The sequence below is a fragment of the Xyrauchen texanus genome, chromosome 42 (assembly GCF_025860055.1).
Source record: "Xyrauchen texanus isolate HMW12.3.18 chromosome 42, RBS_HiC_50CHRs, whole genome shotgun sequence".
Lineage (NCBI taxonomy): Eukaryota > Metazoa > Chordata > Actinopteri > Cypriniformes > Catostomidae > Xyrauchen > Xyrauchen texanus.
This window is the reverse complement of record NC_068317.1, coordinates 21,849,309-21,867,305: the sequence shown is the minus strand read 5'-3', so window position 1 is coordinate 21,867,305 and position 17,997 is coordinate 21,849,309. Positions and strand designations below refer to the sequence as shown.

The 17,997-nt window shown below is 38.4% G+C and overlaps 1 protein-coding gene across 1 annotated transcript in view; it reads left to right on the top strand.

Annotated features, from left to right (window-relative positions):
* LOC127635124 (zinc finger homeobox protein 4-like) overlaps positions 1 to 17,997 on the top strand; it is an 82,988-nt gene that overhangs the window by 45,032 nt on the left and 19,959 nt on the right. The window contains exons 5-7 of the mRNA XM_052114921.1: positions 1,909 to 1,943; positions 2,272 to 2,293; positions 9,227 to 9,232. Coding sequence (XP_051970881.1) covers positions 1,909 to 1,943; positions 2,272 to 2,293; positions 9,227 to 9,232 — 63 coding nt within the window. The remainder of the gene's footprint in view (positions 1 to 1,908; positions 1,944 to 2,271; positions 2,294 to 9,226; positions 9,233 to 17,997) is intronic.

The window sequence follows — 17,997 nt, the reverse complement described above, 5'->3', positions numbered from 1 at the left end:
TACAGCTCTATGTTAAAGGGGTTGGTAGGTTTTCATGGGTATAACGTATTAGTTAAGCATTTTCTGGTCATTAGTCAGTTTCATGAAGAGAGAGAGAGAGAGAGAGAGAGATTTATGCTGACCTGTATCTTTCTTTTAAAACCAGCTCCATGGCAACTTGCCAAATAATTATAGAACCATTTGGGAATAAAGGTTAGAATGCCATTGACTTCATGTACATGTGAATGGATTTTGTTAAACAATTTTGATGCCATTTTTAAGGCGTAATTAAAGGGAGATTTTGTGGTGCTTAGAGTGGTAAATAAAGGAGAAATGCAATAGTGGCAAAAGCCTCACTCAGCAAACTACAGCCATGCACAGAGCAACGGCATAGCACAAGGGCCATATATCTATTTATTGTTTAATTAGAGTATAAAAGCACACAAGCTGGAAGAGTTTGCTCTGCAAAATTTGCCAGTGTTATTTTGTTGATATTAACAGAATTCATAAAATTATTGTCCTGCCAATATTGCTGCTGTTTCTTGGAAATGGTATTAATGCAGAAAATAGCAGAAAACACCTATGTTTTTCAGTCCCTCTTCTGCAGTATAGGCATAAAATAAAATGCATACATCTGTGATGCATGAAATCGTGTATTTCGGTCTTTGAAAAATCCAGACACACTTACATTTTATGTCTGCTGCTGGTGCGTAATAATGAATCCGACCTCTACAGCCCAATGCCCTAAATTAGCCAAATGAGACCAACTATGTCAGAGCTCTCCTAGTCAGCCCCAGTGCAGTCCAGTAATATTCCCTCCTAAAGAGACTATTTGAGCCTATCCTCCCTGAGAATCAGACTGCCAAGACTCCCAGGGCGACCGTAATTCCCTCTGCTCTGGACCCAGAAGGCTCATCATTTACACAAGGTAAACATCGTGAAGCTGAGAAATTGGAAAGACAGTTGGGTTGTGTGGTTAAGCAAGTTTTTGAAGTGGCTCCCCTCATTTGTAAATCACAATAATCTTAGCCGCCATGTATGTTGCTCCTGCAAACTCACATTTTACACAGATGTGCGGTACGTAAAATGTGTAAAACACAACAAACTAAGCCAAAGGGTTTGTCTTGATAAGCAGTTTTTTTTTTTTTTGTTAACTTCTAAATTATATTTATATAATTTATATACTATATCACTATTCTTCCATTCCAAAAGAACTAAGTCCTCCGCTTTTCTCATAAAGCTGAATCAATATCTTAAATAAGTCTAATTGTATTAATATTTTATATATTATATTGAATGACTGTGTATCTCTATTGCAATATTTATATATAAATATTTAATGCACATATTTTTTATAAAAAGTTTCAATAACAGTAACAATGCCTTTGTGTGTGTTTTGTTCCTCCTTAAAGAAAAATAGAAAAAAAAAGGACTGTAATTGTGTGCGTGTGAAGTGGGACCTATTTCCCTGGATTGTAGCTTGGCCTGTAAAATGCCTGATGGGCTTGTTGATGCATAAAGGGCTTTTTTGCATCCTTGGGTTGCTTCTCCATTTTGTCATGGGTCTAGGAGAGGAGATGGGATCTTAAGGAGGTAATTATTTCAGAGAGTCTGCCCGCCACACTTACCCCCTTCATATGTATTAAAACTAGGCAAGAAGAGGAGACCTTTGTCTGGCTGGGGCTTAAACAAAAGGCCTAGCTAACTTTGGAGATGAACTAGTCTTTAAATGCTGCAGCCGGATGAGAGCTTAAAGAACCTTGTATATCCGCCTCTTTTGTTTCTTCTGAGTGAAAATGCTTCAGGACATACCAGGGCCAAATTACCACCAATGCAGTGCAAACCATTTTCATGGCAGCTGTAGGCAAACAACATACTCTAATGGATGTGCTCTCTCTATTTATTGTTATTTTTTTGTGTGTGTGTGAGAGAGTCCATGTATAAGTGCACGTATTTGTGAGATCGTCAGAAAGAAAGAAAGATGCGTTTTGTTTTAGTCTGATGCAAACATATTAACAAAGAGGTCTGCATGCTTTTGTTCGCTTACACTCTGAATACAATTCTCAAAACTGCTCTTTGTTTTCCCTGTGGTCGCATTTTCTACCGCCTGCATTTTAGTGCAGTGATATTATATTTTAACATTTACTTTTGTTTTGTTTTTTCATTTTAGGGCACACAAGCAATTATTACAGTTACTTTTCAAAATCGCCTCCCTAGACAGTGTTTCACAAGGTTTGTGGCCATAATTTGTAGCCATTACATGAACTGAAATGGGAAAGCAGTGAAGTGAAGGATATGACATACAGCCAAATCAGTCTCATCATTCTGTTAGCCATGGGTGATGTACTAATGCAAGGCCATCCATTTTCCTTTGATTCCTTACACTAAGCATGAGGCACAGAGGCATCCCCATTCCACTGTGATTAGCAGGAATACAAGCCAGCACTCTTTTTCACAATCTTTTTTTTTTCCTGCAACCATACCTGAGGACATTTATATAAAAAATTACAACTTCAAACAGACCGGGCAGAAAAATGACAGAAGATGCTTGGATCCAATTCGGACCTTTCATCTGATTGTTTTGTCCTACAATATTTTTTTTTATTGATGTTCGTGAGAATTGGCGCAAGACAAATAGACAAGACAAATTTGAATATACTGTATATTTTGCTAAAAAAAAATGTTTTGTATAAAAATAATTTGTTAAATAAGCAGTGCCATGTTGTCAACAACTCGTGATCTCAAAGAAACCAAGGCTTACTTGGAAATTACAATGGAATGGAACATTCCTCACAATGGAAATTAGGCCATCCCCCATGAAACAAAATACTCTTTACACTAGCAATGTCCACCAAGAAAGGCTTTTTGTTGATGGACGTAAATTGTCTCAGGAGATCCATAGCCAGACCCAGCATTTATATAGCTGTATCATTAAATGGAGACAATACTCAATGCTTGAATATTTTTTTTCTCATATCATAATAACTCAGTTATGCATATGCGTGTAATTATTTTTGCAAAGAGTAGTGATTTTACCAGAAATGCTCAAAACCATTTTTCACATGGCAGGCACTCAAGATTGAGTCATTTCTGAACAATTCTATCCAACGCTGTCATAATAATTCTGTGGTTGCTGTGTGCAAGAAAGTCCTAAATAATTTTTGAAAATAGCCAGTTAGTGTTTTTCGAAAAGACATGTTCTAGGACTGTCGTTCTTGGTTGTTTTTCTTTCAATAAGATCCTACTTTGCAAAGGAGTGATTCAGATGCTTAAGTGTTACCTCCTGTTTTCGCAGTCTGTTGTGGCCAGCGACATTTAAAATTAACAAAAATTGCAATGATTATTCACATTAACATACCTGACTTTAAACCATTTATGACACACAGCCAAGGGATGTTTTCTTTGCATAGTAATATGTATTAATTTGTTCCATGGGGACATTTTATTTATTTATTCTCTGTGGCTTTGTAAATGGCAGGTAGTAAACATGCTGGAATATGATGCCTTAAGAAAATCCTGACAGATTTGATTTACATACACTTTTAAAAGTAGGTCCTCTTTTGTTCATAGCAAACAACATAAGTAAGCCCTGCATAGTGAGCAGGTGACTAAAAGTAGCATATTTTAATTAACATATGGTATGACTGACAAAGGTGTAACATGACAGTGTAAGGAGACATGATCTGGTCTTAATTCAAACAGGGAATTGAACATTGCTCTGCAACTCTCTCTTTGTGTGATGACTACTGACACTGACCATAGGAGATAGTACAATGCTCACTGTCACAGGGCATTAAGGGAAACAAGGCATTTTCAAAGCTTGAAGGACGTCACAAAGACAGACAGCATAGAGCTCTGATAAAGCAGCAATTAACTAATTGCCTCAAGCAGTACAACAGCAGACTAGTGTTATTATTAATGTGTGATAATACGGGTGGATCTCTGCTCACACACATACACTTCCACTGGGTTATACTTGTGATGAGACTGCAAAGGTGTGACGTGTGTGGGTTTGTGTCCAACACCCTTGTCATTAGCTATCATCTCTGGGAGAGCGCTGGGCCCTGAACCCCTTCACTTCTGATTAGGGCACTGGCCATTGATGACTGGACCATCAAGGTAAAGTTAGTGACCCCTTCCTCCCCAGTGCATCTTTCCTGCAAGTAATTAGTCTTGACTCCAACCATCATTTCTTCTCCCTCCCTCTCTCACTCTGCCTTCCCCCTCCCCCACTCTCGCTGTGTCTCTCTTTCTTTTACTCCTCTGACCTTGCATCCTCTCTCTCATTCATTTGCTATAAGATCCTATGTGTGTGGGATTTTTGTGTTTAGATTTATTACATATTACACACACACACACATACAGTACATACATAAACATATTGTGGATGCACCGATCTATTCTGACGTTTTTAAATGGATCGGGTATCGGTCCGACAAGCCCGATCCAAATCCGATACTGTGTCTTAGTCATGTTTGCACCATCAAAGTTGTTCATATGACTCGTGCATTTTATTCAAAGCCACTTGATGATGTGCAATAGCTAGTGTTTAATAAGTAAATAGTATTTTATATTTTATAGTAATATAGTATGCACGCACGCGCAGTGCTAGCACGTTAGTGAGTGGTGCTGCTTTGTTTACACATAAGCACATGCAGCCCTAGGTGATTCACTCGCAGCTATTTTTAGCCTTCACACATTGTGCAGTATTTGAGCGATACTCACGAACAACATCTCAGATGTAGATTCTCAATAGTTCGGTTCACTTATAATATGCATTTAGAACGGCAGCGGAGGTGCATTTTACCAGAATTTTAATAAGAAGCGAATTAATCTACTGTGAACGTGCCTGCAAACAGACACACATACAGGACTTCCTGGAGAGTTTAGAATGTCAAAATAAAAGCATGAGGGTTTAAAAAGTGTACTATTTAAATACATTACTGTTGTATTTAAAATTAAAAGTCAATAATAATAATATTAATAACAATGTATTATTATTATTATTATCATTAGTATTTTTTCACAATTTATAACAATATTTAAGTTGAATGGGTTCCAAAAAATAACTGTGTGAATGAAAATGGACTTATGTCTTACAAGAAAAAAGAAAAACTTTTTTACAAGAAAAAAGAAAAGAAAACCAATGGCAAAAATAAAACAGATTATTATTATTATTATTCTTGTCATCATTAGTATTTTTTAACAATTTATAACAATATTTTAGTTGAATGGGTTCCAAAAAAATACAGTAACTGTGTGAATGAAAATGGACTTATGTCTTACAACTAAATTGAACAAAAAAGAGACATTAAAACATTTTTGAAAAAAGAAAAGAAAAACAAAAAAAATAAAAAATTCTATTAAAGACTTGAAGACTGGAATTACTGTTAATTTTGCTGCTACATTATCAAGTATACTAGTTAATAATAATGTGTTTCTTAAAAAGCTTTACATTTATATTGAAAAATTTGTAGTTAGAGGTTTGTGTTTCTATACATATTAAAGAGCACACCCAATTAGTTTCACACAATAATGTAAATATATTCTGAAGAGAAAAAGTGGTATCGGTGCATCCCTAATACATTTACATATTCATGTCTGAGACCACATTGATAATCTGTTATTCCAAATCAAATTAAAATCTGGAGATAAACAATATATATATATATATATATATATATATATATATATATATATATATGTACAGTATATATAATTTGTAACTGAGCAAGGCTTTTGAAACCCCACTGTCTGCTTATATATTCAACCTGCATTGGTGACTTCTCTTATGCAATCTGTTTATTTTATTATTTCTCTCTACTGCTCCCTCTCTCTTTTTCTTTGATTGAGATTGCTTATTTTTTCCCATTTTCCCAGTCTGGACAAAACTGTTGCTTTACCAAATGCAAAACCATCTGAATGTAGAATGCACAGAGACTTAAAAACAACATGAAACGCAATTTGGCATGCATTCAGCTCCTGTATTGTCACATATTTCCGCAGGAAATATATTATTGGTTATCAGGGATATTATTTGTTAATATTAGATTTCATTAGAAGAGATATTTTGTTTCAGATTTGTAGAAAGTAATTTTGATGAAAGATTATAGATAAATTGTGCACAAGGATGTTTATTATGAAAGTATGTTATTTCTTACTATGTTTAATACTAGAGGTAGATTCAGACAACTCCGTTCAATCCAAAGGAAATATGCTCACATTAGCCTGCATTTTCCTCATCTTTTTTTTTTTCCATGTCTGATTCCTGCACTGATGAGTAACTCTTTTTAATAGGCTGCCATTATGCAGGCAGATAGGGAAGTTGACTGGGAAGTGCTCCTAGCTATTGCTGCATTTGAACCCTGTTAATATATGCAAATTAAAAGGAGCCGGGCCCTGGGATTGGTCCTGTTTTAAATAAAACGTGAATCTGATCAAGGCAATCTGCAGATGGGGTGTTATCAGAGGGAGCAGCAGCTGATGATTCCTCGCCTGTATCTCTCTCTTCCATCATACTGCACTGCATTAAAGAGACATGATTCATCAAGCACAGGCACTAGTATTTTATGAAATTTTGCTCTCTAGGGCAAAAGCTTTTTTCCTTAATCAGAAGACAGTGGGCTGGTGTAAGTAGAGTGCTCCACTCCGCGGTCATGCTGGATTTTCATTTAATTTGTTTGTGTGGAGATATGGCATCTAGAGCAGGTGCGCGTGTGGACGTTTGTGTGTCCCATTATGTTTTGTGGTGCATACACTTTATATGTGCACCTCTCAGTGACTGTATCAGTGAATTTTACTTTTGAATAGAGTGACTTTACTCTTCACAGTTATTATTTCTGATGAGAATGTAATGTTTTTCACAGACACTTAGGAGATTTGAAGAACCGATATGTAGGGTTAAGTACTTTCATTGGGGCAAAGAGTTGTTGAATGTTCCGTGGCTATGTCTAATTGTGCAAAGAAACTCTGTGGCGTATGCATAATGCAATGGGGAAAAAAACCTGATGATTTTGAGCCCATTTTTAGCTTTTCAACCCTAGTAATTACAACCAAGGATACCTGAAACAAGGGTCCCCTCTAGGGCTCAACCATTGCTTTGTGTGCAAGTGCAGGGGTTATAACAGCTGAAAAATGTGGGTATTTTTCTTTCATTAGCTGCTGCTAAGGAATATCTTCTTCTGTGGACACCCTCTCACAAGCCAATTAACTTGGTTTGAATAATTCATCATTCAGGGGCAACCCTGGTCCAGAAAGGAACAAACTGATAATAAGCCAGATCCTAATGTACAGCAAAGTAGGACAGCATAGACACCTAGATGTAAACCTTCAGTATGCATGAAGGAGCTGTGCCAGAGAAGGTCATTTTATCTTTCATTGTCACATGATTGTATGTCTGATAATGCCACATACCATTCACACTGATTCTCTCTGCTATAAACACCTCATGCCTCTATCAGCTCACTTTCCCATGACCTGCTGCTGAATACTGCACAATACAGTCAATTCATTAGGGCTTCTTCTCCACCACCACATATTTCAGCTACAGCGCTGCTCTAAGAATCACACCATTCTTCCTAGAAGCCATTTGCTTATGACTTAATTAGTCCTAATTTTGAATGAACAGCCTGCTGTGGTCAGGTGATCGGAGCGAGAGAAGATTGAGGGATGAGAAAACGAATGGATTGATGTGGCGTGAGTCTGTCTGACATTCCTGTGTGGGAGAATCATCTAACAGCTTAAGCTCGTAATCCAGCCCTGTTGATAGAAAATAAAATAATCATCTCTCAGCCCCTCTGGCCATGTGCCATAGACAGGTCTTCTTGCCTTAAAGACCCCATGAAATCACTATTTTACAGTATTGACATATTTCCTTTTGAAGCAGGAAGTTTGGCCTAGATATATTAAAAGGCTTGTCCTTTTTTTAATAGTCAATAGCCTTTAGCTTATGTCATAGCTGTGAACAATGATTTGCTACTTGGGTTTCAGGTGCTATTAGGAGGAGAGACATTCTTATTTTAGAGCATTTGATTAGACAAAAAGTATGTGTTTTGCAGGATGGGTCATCAATATATATTGTGTCAACTTTTAGAAGTTATACGTGTAATATCATGGGCAAAGCATGATGCTCCCTCTGATCCGCTTTTTTATAGGTATAAGCTTTTGAAGCTCGCTGAGTGCAACAGTTTTCAAAATGCTTGTATTATGTATAATGTAGTTTATAAATTGCATCCAAAACTTTGCCATCTCATTCCAGTTACCTCATCTATTCATGACCACAACACTAGAAGGAGAACCTTATTACGAGGGAAAAAGCGTAAGCTGAAGTGTACCAGCTTTAGTATAACATGTAGGGGTCCTGGGATCTGGAATGAGATTGACAATTCTATAAAGGAACTACCTTCTCTCGATATATTTAAAAAGTATCTTAAACACAAATTGTTACAACATTATGCATGATAGACCCCACAAGGCTGAAGGTTTCATTCATATTTATTAATGTATCTGGCTTTCTCGAATACCCTACTATCGGATTTTGTTTGAGGGTTGGATGAGATGCGTGATATATGCTGGTTGGGGGTGGATATTTTGTGGTGAATGGTGTTGTTGTTTGTTGTGGATGGGTACTGGGTGGGTGGATTATTTTGTGATGTTATTAGTACTAATTATGTGTCTTTAAGGGCCCTATTTATAAGCCAGGACTTGGCTTCTGGGAGGTCCTTTTCTTTTACAGAATGGTTCTTTAAATCTGTAAACATGAATTTGTTGTGTTCTGTGAATGAATGAATGAAATGAAAAAAAAAACAACTGTATAAATGGATAATAGCTAATAGACATGGACTAAAATCCACAAACTGGCAATTTTGATTTCATGGGGTCTTCAAAAGGTACTGGCCATCTTTTTCATATCCTCCATGTTTTTTGCCCCTTCCTTCTCTTCTGTGGCCCCACCTATCTGGAAAAGCTATTAAGACATTGTCTTGAGCTTGTCAGATCATGGCCAGGCAGAGGGGAAATATTCCATCTGAGTGGCACATTGTCTTCAAGTGCTGCAATTAGGAGTGTCAGCATGCGGCCACAGTCCTGTCTGACTGTGAGGGGACAGCGGGTGGAATGGTGGGGTGTGTGACCGAACAGACACAGATGGATCTGAGTAGCCCTGCTCTCCCTGATATGGCAACGACGGGAAAACAGACGTTTCGTGCAGAAACTCCTGTGAGTAGAGAGCCAATGTGATGCTCTCGAGGGTCAAGTGCTGCATTTGCATTTTGATGGGATGTTATCGAGTAATTAATGCACTAGTCAGAATGTATTACCCCAGGAGTGAAATGAAAGGTTCATTATCAAATCGCCCTCACTCCAGGAATAGGTATTTCTCCAGGCGTTTACCTCTGGCATGTTGTTCTTCTCTCTCTCTCTCTCTCTCTCTCTCTCTCTCTCTCTCTCTCTCTTTCCCCCCTCAGTCTGTCTCAAAGTGGTAGGCCAGAGAGTTGAACAGTGGTTCTTAATAAGGGAATTTACTTTGGAAAGCTCATCATAGTAAATGTACACATCAGGGCCTTGCCTCCTTGTCACTTTAATTGCTTCTGGAGGTTCTTAACAAGCCAGTCTTCATCAGCCAATGCCATGTTATGAATAACTGGGGGCATCAGAGGAATTCATGCTTAATAAAAGCATTGTTTACAAAGCACACAGCGAGAGCTCTCCACTTTCAGATTATCCATTAGAATATGATGAAACAGAGTTGGTCACGCAGACTCGCTGAATATATGCCTCCCAATATAGAATATAATATTACTATTATATACTATGATACACATCTGAGTGGATATTACATCTAAATACTTCAAGTGAATTCTCTGGCTGAAAGTACATCACAGTTATATATATACAGTATTACGAACAGGCGTATACGTACACATAATGTGTACGTGTTCCGGAGCCGATTGTATACTATTACTGACTATATAGTACACCTCTAATTCCTCTGTTACCTCACTTATTTTCCCCCCTTTCTCAGCCCAGCAGCATGCAAGGAAAATGTAAGGGTGCTATGAGATTAAAGGCTGAAATCAGGGCCTTGTGAGCAATCATCAGATCCCAAGAACATACTTTCATCTTCCATTCGTCCACCCTAATGCTAACGGTTTCATGTCACAACATTGTTGTTGCTTTTATCATCCTATAATAACTCTCCAATGGAAAAAAGAGAGGGATATGGGGAGAAAAAGAGGCTAAGAGAGGCCTGCTCTTTCTCTGCCATCACTGTAAATTTACACCAGGCCCTTTGCTGTCACTGGAACAGTTCTTTTTATATTAGCAGCCTTTTCGTTGAGCTGGGCCTAAACCCAGATATATCCCACCCAGACATTTATAGTCATTGTTCTGTTTTCCATAATGAAATCAAACATTGTATCCTGCCTCTCATGTTATTTCGATGCTAATGGCGCAACGACTGCAAGTCTTTGCGAAACAAGTGTCACCCCACCTTGCATTTATCTGGGTGGGGACAAAATGGCAACTGGGTAGGAGCTGACAGGCTCACAAATCCCTGTCTTCCACTCAGCCGGCTTGTCCGTCAGCAGGGCATCAATGGCACCAAACTGCAACACATCTTGCGGCCAATCAGCAGGTCTCACACACCAATGAATCTGAGCCTTTTGTTCCCACTTGGGCTGATAGGAATGAGAAGGTAGACCATGGAAAAGCAGAGCAATTTTCTGCTATTTAAGCTTGGAGAGATGGTGCTCCTTGGGAAGTATGTGTGTGTGTGTATAAAAGGTGTTTGGAGAGGAAGGGAGTTTGTATGGAGACACTGACTGAGATTTTTAGATTTAGGCATGCATCGAATTGGGGGGTGAGATAATCAGCAATTTGAAATTGAAACCTGCTGGTTAGTCAATGCTGTCCCTTACCCCAACACCACACACACACACTCACACACACACAAGTTTCATCATACTCAAACCGACCTTTCTTTCCCATTATATGTGGTTACCAATAGCAAACTCTTTATGACATCCACTAAAATCTAAGAAATGTCCCTAACCACCATGTATAATCAAGTTTCAGAGCAATGAGTATACAAGGTAATATGTGCATTGACAACAATTGCTTTTAACTGGCTAGTATCTTGAGCCAAGTGTAGGAATATTGAGTACTTTAGTAGAGAGAGCAAAGCAAAAGAGGCAGAGGAGGGATAGGATTATTGGCTGAGACACAGATGTTTGTTTAATTGCCTCAAAAACAATAGCATAGTTAATTACCTTTACAAAACGAGAGGAATAGTAGAACATATGCAGTGGCATCTTCCCTGTAGCTATGTCAACAAAGCCACTTAGAGCGACCCTTATGATGTCATGTTGTATTATTTTAATTACTATGTATTATTGTTATTTGCGTTTACTTGATTTTATTTTCTTTTACCCCAGGTTATAAAATGTTATATGTGTGCTCATTATTAATCTAATTTATTTGCTTGTCAAGCAAGCCTTGTGACGCCTCACTTCCTGCCTCCAGTGAAAATTGCAAACAGTAGCCTCCTTTTAAAGGTATAATCACCCTTCTCTTCTAATTAGGGGAAGAATGTGAGCTAGATACAAAGGACTCTGTGAGGATGCTGCCCGAGCAAGCGATAACACCCATGCCTCGCTGGAGCCTGATTTGGGAACAGCTTTAGAGAGGCAGTATCTGACTTTAGATTAAGGGAGGTTGTTTGTGATGCGGGAGTTTCTCAGGTTACATTCTTTAAAGGGAAGTTGCTGGTCGGCCGGCACCCTGTCTTCATTTCACAAGACTGGCAAAGTGAGCAAGTCCATCTCGTATTATTCACCGGGCAGACTGATCTAAGCTCAGCTCGATAGCACTAAACCAGCTCATGCTCCAAAGATTTGTCTTACAAAACCTTGAAACCTGCTCTGAACATCCATACATTGATTTTTGTTGGCGGGGATCTCTGGGGCTTTCATGTAGAGGCAGGATCCATGCTGGGATGAGGAGAGGGCTTCCCCCTTTTGCCAGAGTGTTCCTGGAGAGCTGGGGGTATTCTGTTTCAACAACCTGGCCGAAAGAATTTGAAACACACAGGGCCACTAAAGCCTCGGCACTCTGTTAGGTTAAAACTTAATATCCGCACACACTTTAAAGGTTAGTTTACCCCCCAAATGTTTTTTTTTTAACTGTCATCATTTACTCGCCCTCGTGTTGTTGCAGACCAGTATGACTTACCTTCAAATATGCCTTTAATATATATATATATATATATATATATATATATATATATATTAGTAAATAAAAGCTTAATTATAGGAAAAACAAAAAGGTTTCAAAAACTGAATTGTGTAATACACATGTATTTTGACAAATGCAAGGCTTATGTGCCACTATTCCACTTCCTGTTAACATCTGCTTCTCTTCACCTCACTCTCTGTTTCTCATGGTCCCATTTTGTGTCTTTCTGTCTCATTCTGCCTCTCCACTGCCACTACTAATTCCTGTGCCTTTGATGTGATGAGGAAGTGTTAAATCAAAGTGAGGCCTAATTACATATCATGGGACTGGCTGGTTGTAAGGCATTGTTCATATTGTAAGAAGGGCGGGTATGAGTGAGATCACGTGTAAAAGGAGGGGTCCGCACACATTCGTGTGTGCATATCTCTGGCTGGCAGCTGCCATCATGTGTGCCACCTGCCATACATCTCTCCATTAGTATAATCACTCTCTAGCAAATGGCAATAATAGTGTCATGTACCTCAGTGTAATTGCCTCTGTCATAATATGTGCCTGACGATTGTGTTTCCTGACTTGACATGAAGGGAACGGAGATCTCCAGTGCCACTTTCACACTGAAGTGCCTTTGATCTGAGACCCAGGAACAAGGTGGAGCAAGAACATTATTCAAAAGCACCACCGCAACTGTGTCAAATGCAAATCAGAGAGCATTGCATGCCGTTATCACATAATGCAATGTATTGCTGCTTTTCGTTAATATCACAGAAGTTTATGGGTTGTGATCACAGGCGTTATTAGAACTGCAAACATGCATGTGTTGGATTGTTGCTGGTAGAAATAAATACTTCTCTCTTTGTACTCTACTCCATATATCATGTGAGCATTGTTTTCCATGTGGCTTATGCTTAACATGGCACTTAGGTCTGGATACTTGTTTGCTCCATTCCAAACAAAACTGGCTATTAAAGAAGGCAGAGGAAAATAAGCCCTTCTCGTAGGAGAGAAGAGGATGAGAAATTGCAGGCTTTTCTTACTGTGATGTTTTACATAATTAGCCCACTCACATTTTCCTTTAAGGGACAGCTAAGGCAAGCAAATTAATAGCTAATGATTGCAGTGTCCATGGGCAGTAAAGTCCAAGCGTGAGTGACAGCTGCCGTAGCCATTGTGACGAGCTCAGGGCCTTAATTGAGCTGGGGTCTGTAGAAGGAAGAAAATGGAAGAATCGAGAATCTATGTGGGAGGGGGTTGTAAGTAAAATGCACAAACAGCAGACAAGCAAATCACAGATTGCATGCATGGCTTGCTGACACCTCATTGCACCTAACATCACTATATTTTGCAAGGGTGGCAAAAATTCTACATTTACTAAGATGGCGGAGGCATGTATTTGTCTCTTTCTAGACACCCTATTGTTTGATGTATGACAGTGAAATCAGGCAGTTTGCGGAAACAGGACCGGCTCTTCTTGTTTGTGTTTTTGATGGATGGAGTTACAGTTTTCAACATGTTTTTATGTTTAATTAATTGCATGTCACCACTTAGTATTCCTTGCATTGACATTCAAGGACGGTGGTCTTCAAGGGTCGCTCCTGCACAGGTGGATGATAAATTCTGAGCAATCCCTCCCCTAATCGTTCAGAGCAGGAGGAAAACACACAGCCTTTTTAAAGCATCTGTGTCTTAAACTGTCATTGATTAAATGTTAACTGATATACTCCGGTTGGCAATCTTGTTAGAGCTTCCAGTAGCCAAGATAGACAGTTTAGAGTCCCGGCTGATCAATATTACAGATAAAGATTTCATCCATCAATGAGCTCCCAAAACAAAAGGTGTCTGTTACCTGATTAGGCTGGCCAGAAATTCTCTCCCCCTCCGGACTGCCAACACAGCACAAGGAGTTCCTTTCGATCAGCTACAAACATGGAGCCCATGTAATTATAGCGCCGAACAGTTCCGCAGATAACATGCCTTTGACTTAGCTCCGGATAAAGGTTAATCTCCCTCTGCCTGTCCGGTGAGATGGGTCTCAGCTTTATATATTTATTTCATTCCTCCGCTTAAGCCAGGGCCAAGGGCTGTTAGTATGGTGCCTGGGAGGAAAGAGTTAGAACCTCCTGCATACCAATGCCAGCGCAAATGACCGAATCGATGGCAGAATGGCCACTGCTGTTTAAGAGTATCAATAAATGTTCCCTTATTTCCTCCTCAATGGATAAGTGTTGTAGTTAAAAGTCCAACAGATGTCTTAATTGAAAGTTAATTTTAAATCAATGAAGGGAGTCATTTAAATATTGATTGCACTCTTTTGACTCAAATTGTAACTATACATCCCCAACCCTGCATAATTCCCCCATTATTCCTCTTAGCCTCTTTTTGAAGCAACTTTGTTAAAATTCAATCAATAAGCCACAATTAGTTTGTTGTGAAACAGCCATTGACACTTCCTAAAGGCCCATGGGGTATATTTCATTGTCTTTTCTGGTGTAGATATAGTATGGCCTTAATTAAAAAGTACTTTTGTGGAGTTTTAAATGTATTAAATCACCATAAAACGTAACAATTGCTGTAACATGGCTCTCTAAAGCAAAAACACATAGAAAATGTTCCTCTTATGAGTGAAGGTACATAATTGCAGGTCCGAAGCCATTAAAGAGACAAAGCACATGCTTATGGGCCCCAAATGCAGAGCATCAGCTGTACTTCTGATTTTCTTTCTATCAGACAAATGAGGGCAAGAATGGCAGGCGCTGGAAAAAAATAAAAGGGAAAGAGAGAGAGAGAGAGAGAGAGAGAGAGAGAGAGAGAACAGGGAACATTGTCAGAGGCCTCTGTCTGTCAGGGTAATCTTATTTATTTAAAGCATATGTCTGCTGGTACTCCTTTGTCAGGGTATATTAGGGGGCAGTGCAGCCCATATGACATTGTTTAGTGAGTAATGAAATGGACATTTTTTGCATGTCTTTATAGAGTTGGAAGGGAGTGGACAGGCTCATTCATTTCCCTCAGTGGATGCCATCTCCCAGCCATTGCCAGAGAATGCCCCACTTCCTTTCTCCTTGAGCTGCACAGCTATTGTCAACCCTGTTTCCATTAAGAGATTTGACCAAGATTGTGTCTAAGCAGTCTAATTACATGCAGCCACTGAGATTTTTTGTTTCCTTTGTCTTCTTTTCTCTCATGAAAAAATTGTAACAATTTTCTGGATGACACATATCCCTGCTGGTCAATCGGAGAAGTTTTGATCAAACGACATCTATTGTTATGGGGACTACATATGTTACCGCTAAATGACCTCCACTGTTTTGATTAAGTTCTTATAATGTGCTTAAGAAAATTATTTATCATTTGTCAGTTTGATTATTTCCAGTCCATGCTTTTCCCCTTTTTCGTTTCTTTCATTCTCCATTCTCTCTTCTCAAAGGATGATGCAGCTTTGTATATATATTTGAAGAATTTGCATGTACGCCAGACCACAGTCTCAGTCGTCTGTGTCTTCTCAATATTGCGGTCAGGTATGGCCAAGTCTTTCTTGGTTTTCCAGAGCAGACCTGCACAGGGGTGACAGATAGGTCTTATTTGTTTGATAGAGTTGAGCAAGAAAATAGATCTAGAGCTGGTTACTTCATTATGTTCTCTCATTGATTGAACCTCCTGCTGAAGTGATGCTGCAGCCTGCTCTGATAACTGCTGGTAATAGAACAAAATTAATTCTTATCACATAGATTGGAAAAGCCATTAACCCTGGCCCCCAGTGCTTTTCAAACGTCACAGACAGGAAGCCGTGTGGTGCGCAGGAGAGAAAAAAACCTTGCTATGCTCTGTCTGAACCAAGGTCATGTTGACGGCCATGTGTGAAATTTTCAGCCCTCCTGGCTCCTGTGTAGATGAAATGGCTACCCGGGCAGATGTTTATAATCATGTCTTGAATAAATATTGGATGGATAATAATAAAAAAGGAGGGATGTGAGGAAAAGAGAAGGGAAGAAGATGGAGATTGGAGGGAGGGTGAAAACGAGCACGATTCTGTTTATTTTATACTAAAGTAAGCCCAGACATGGTGCCTCCTCATGCCCTGGTTGATATTTTCTGGATGCCACAGGTGATCTGAATGGCACGGACACAAAAATGTATTTTGTGTACGATGCAGGTGTTTAAAGGTTTGTCTGCAGAAACCTTTGAAGATGCATTCTTTAAAAGATTTAATGCTAGTTATTTGAAACCATTAATATCCTTCATGCAGGCAGTGCGGATACAGACGTTTGCAAAAACGAAGGTGGAACATTTTTGTTGGTGCAGCAAAAGGAGAAGCTTTAATCTTCATCATGTTTATTCATTTGATGGAGGTGATTAATGGTTATGAGTGCATAATACATCCTGTGCACATTACAGAGAAGATGGAAGCATAAGAGAACTTTCTTGGATGAAAGTAACTGACATCACAAAGAAAATTCTCTCAAGAGCTGCTGATATATACATTTCCTCAGTTTCCTGCAGTAGAAATGTACTTGCTTTAGAAAAAAGACAGGGTTTGAATGTATCACCTTGTGGTTCCAGTGAAATAAAATTTAAATGTAGTATGCTTTTCCTTGATCCAAATTAAAATAATAAGTAAATATTTTTTGTCCTTATCTGAAATCAGGATAGAAGGAAAAAAGTTTTTAAAAACAATCAATGATGTGTTTGGTCAAAATACTACATACAAATATGTGCTGCATTAGTATCAAACAATTGCCAAAGAGCTGTCATTATCCATGGTATGAAATAATGCTTAATGTTTTTATAAGCGTGTTGTTTACAATGAAATTCAAAATTAATATTACAGTTTTTCTCAGTCGCTTTGGCTCAATTCTCGAATGAGAAGTTCACATCTCTGAACAGTTATATTCTTGTTCACACCAGATTTAAATTTCTTATTCATTTAAGCAAATTGCACATGTTTTGGCACATGTGTGCAAAAGAGTAAGTGCAATTGTCTACAATTAAATGCTAAACTAAATGCACATGGCATGCTGATCAAAACTGATGAGTGCAATCTCAGTGGAATTGAACTTCTAAACATTCTTTCATCGAGTCATCACATGCAAAATGTCTGTTTCACTATTTATGACTACATGTAAGAAATGTGTAACTTGTTGATACAAAAATAAATTTACTGTATACATACAAATGTGCATATCCTTTTTCTGTGTATTACAGTATCATACAGTATTGACTTTTCCCATTAAAATTGTACCTACTGTTGGAATCTGTATCTAAAAAGCTCAGCGTGATACACAATAGCATTCAGCTTGACAATAGTACAGTAAGCATTCAGTGTCAACAAAAAAGTAGAACAAAAATTTTATTTGTATATAACAAACATTTCCAGGGTTGACTGCCATTGTGAAAAGAAATGTAAACATTTTGACCAATATGGCATACAGAATGACAAAACAACTTTTCATTTTGGTGGGATTGGCCAATTTACTTGACACAATAAATAGGTTTTGAAGCATGAATTAAATGTTTTGGGTGTGTTACTACATTTTGCACACATGCAATAGAGTTGTGATGTCCCATAAAGACAATTTCACTTACAGTTTAGAGAATGTTAAGACTGTTTCAAGAAATTAGTCAAAGTGATTGAGAAAAACTGTAAAAAATCCCAACAATCTCTCTCTCTCTCTCTCTCTCTCTCTCTCTCTCTCTCTCTCTCTCGCAAAAAAAAGGCTTTATTCTTGTAATCATGATTTGAAAATAGTATATTTTTTTATTTTTTTGGCCTCTAAATCCTTATACTAGAAT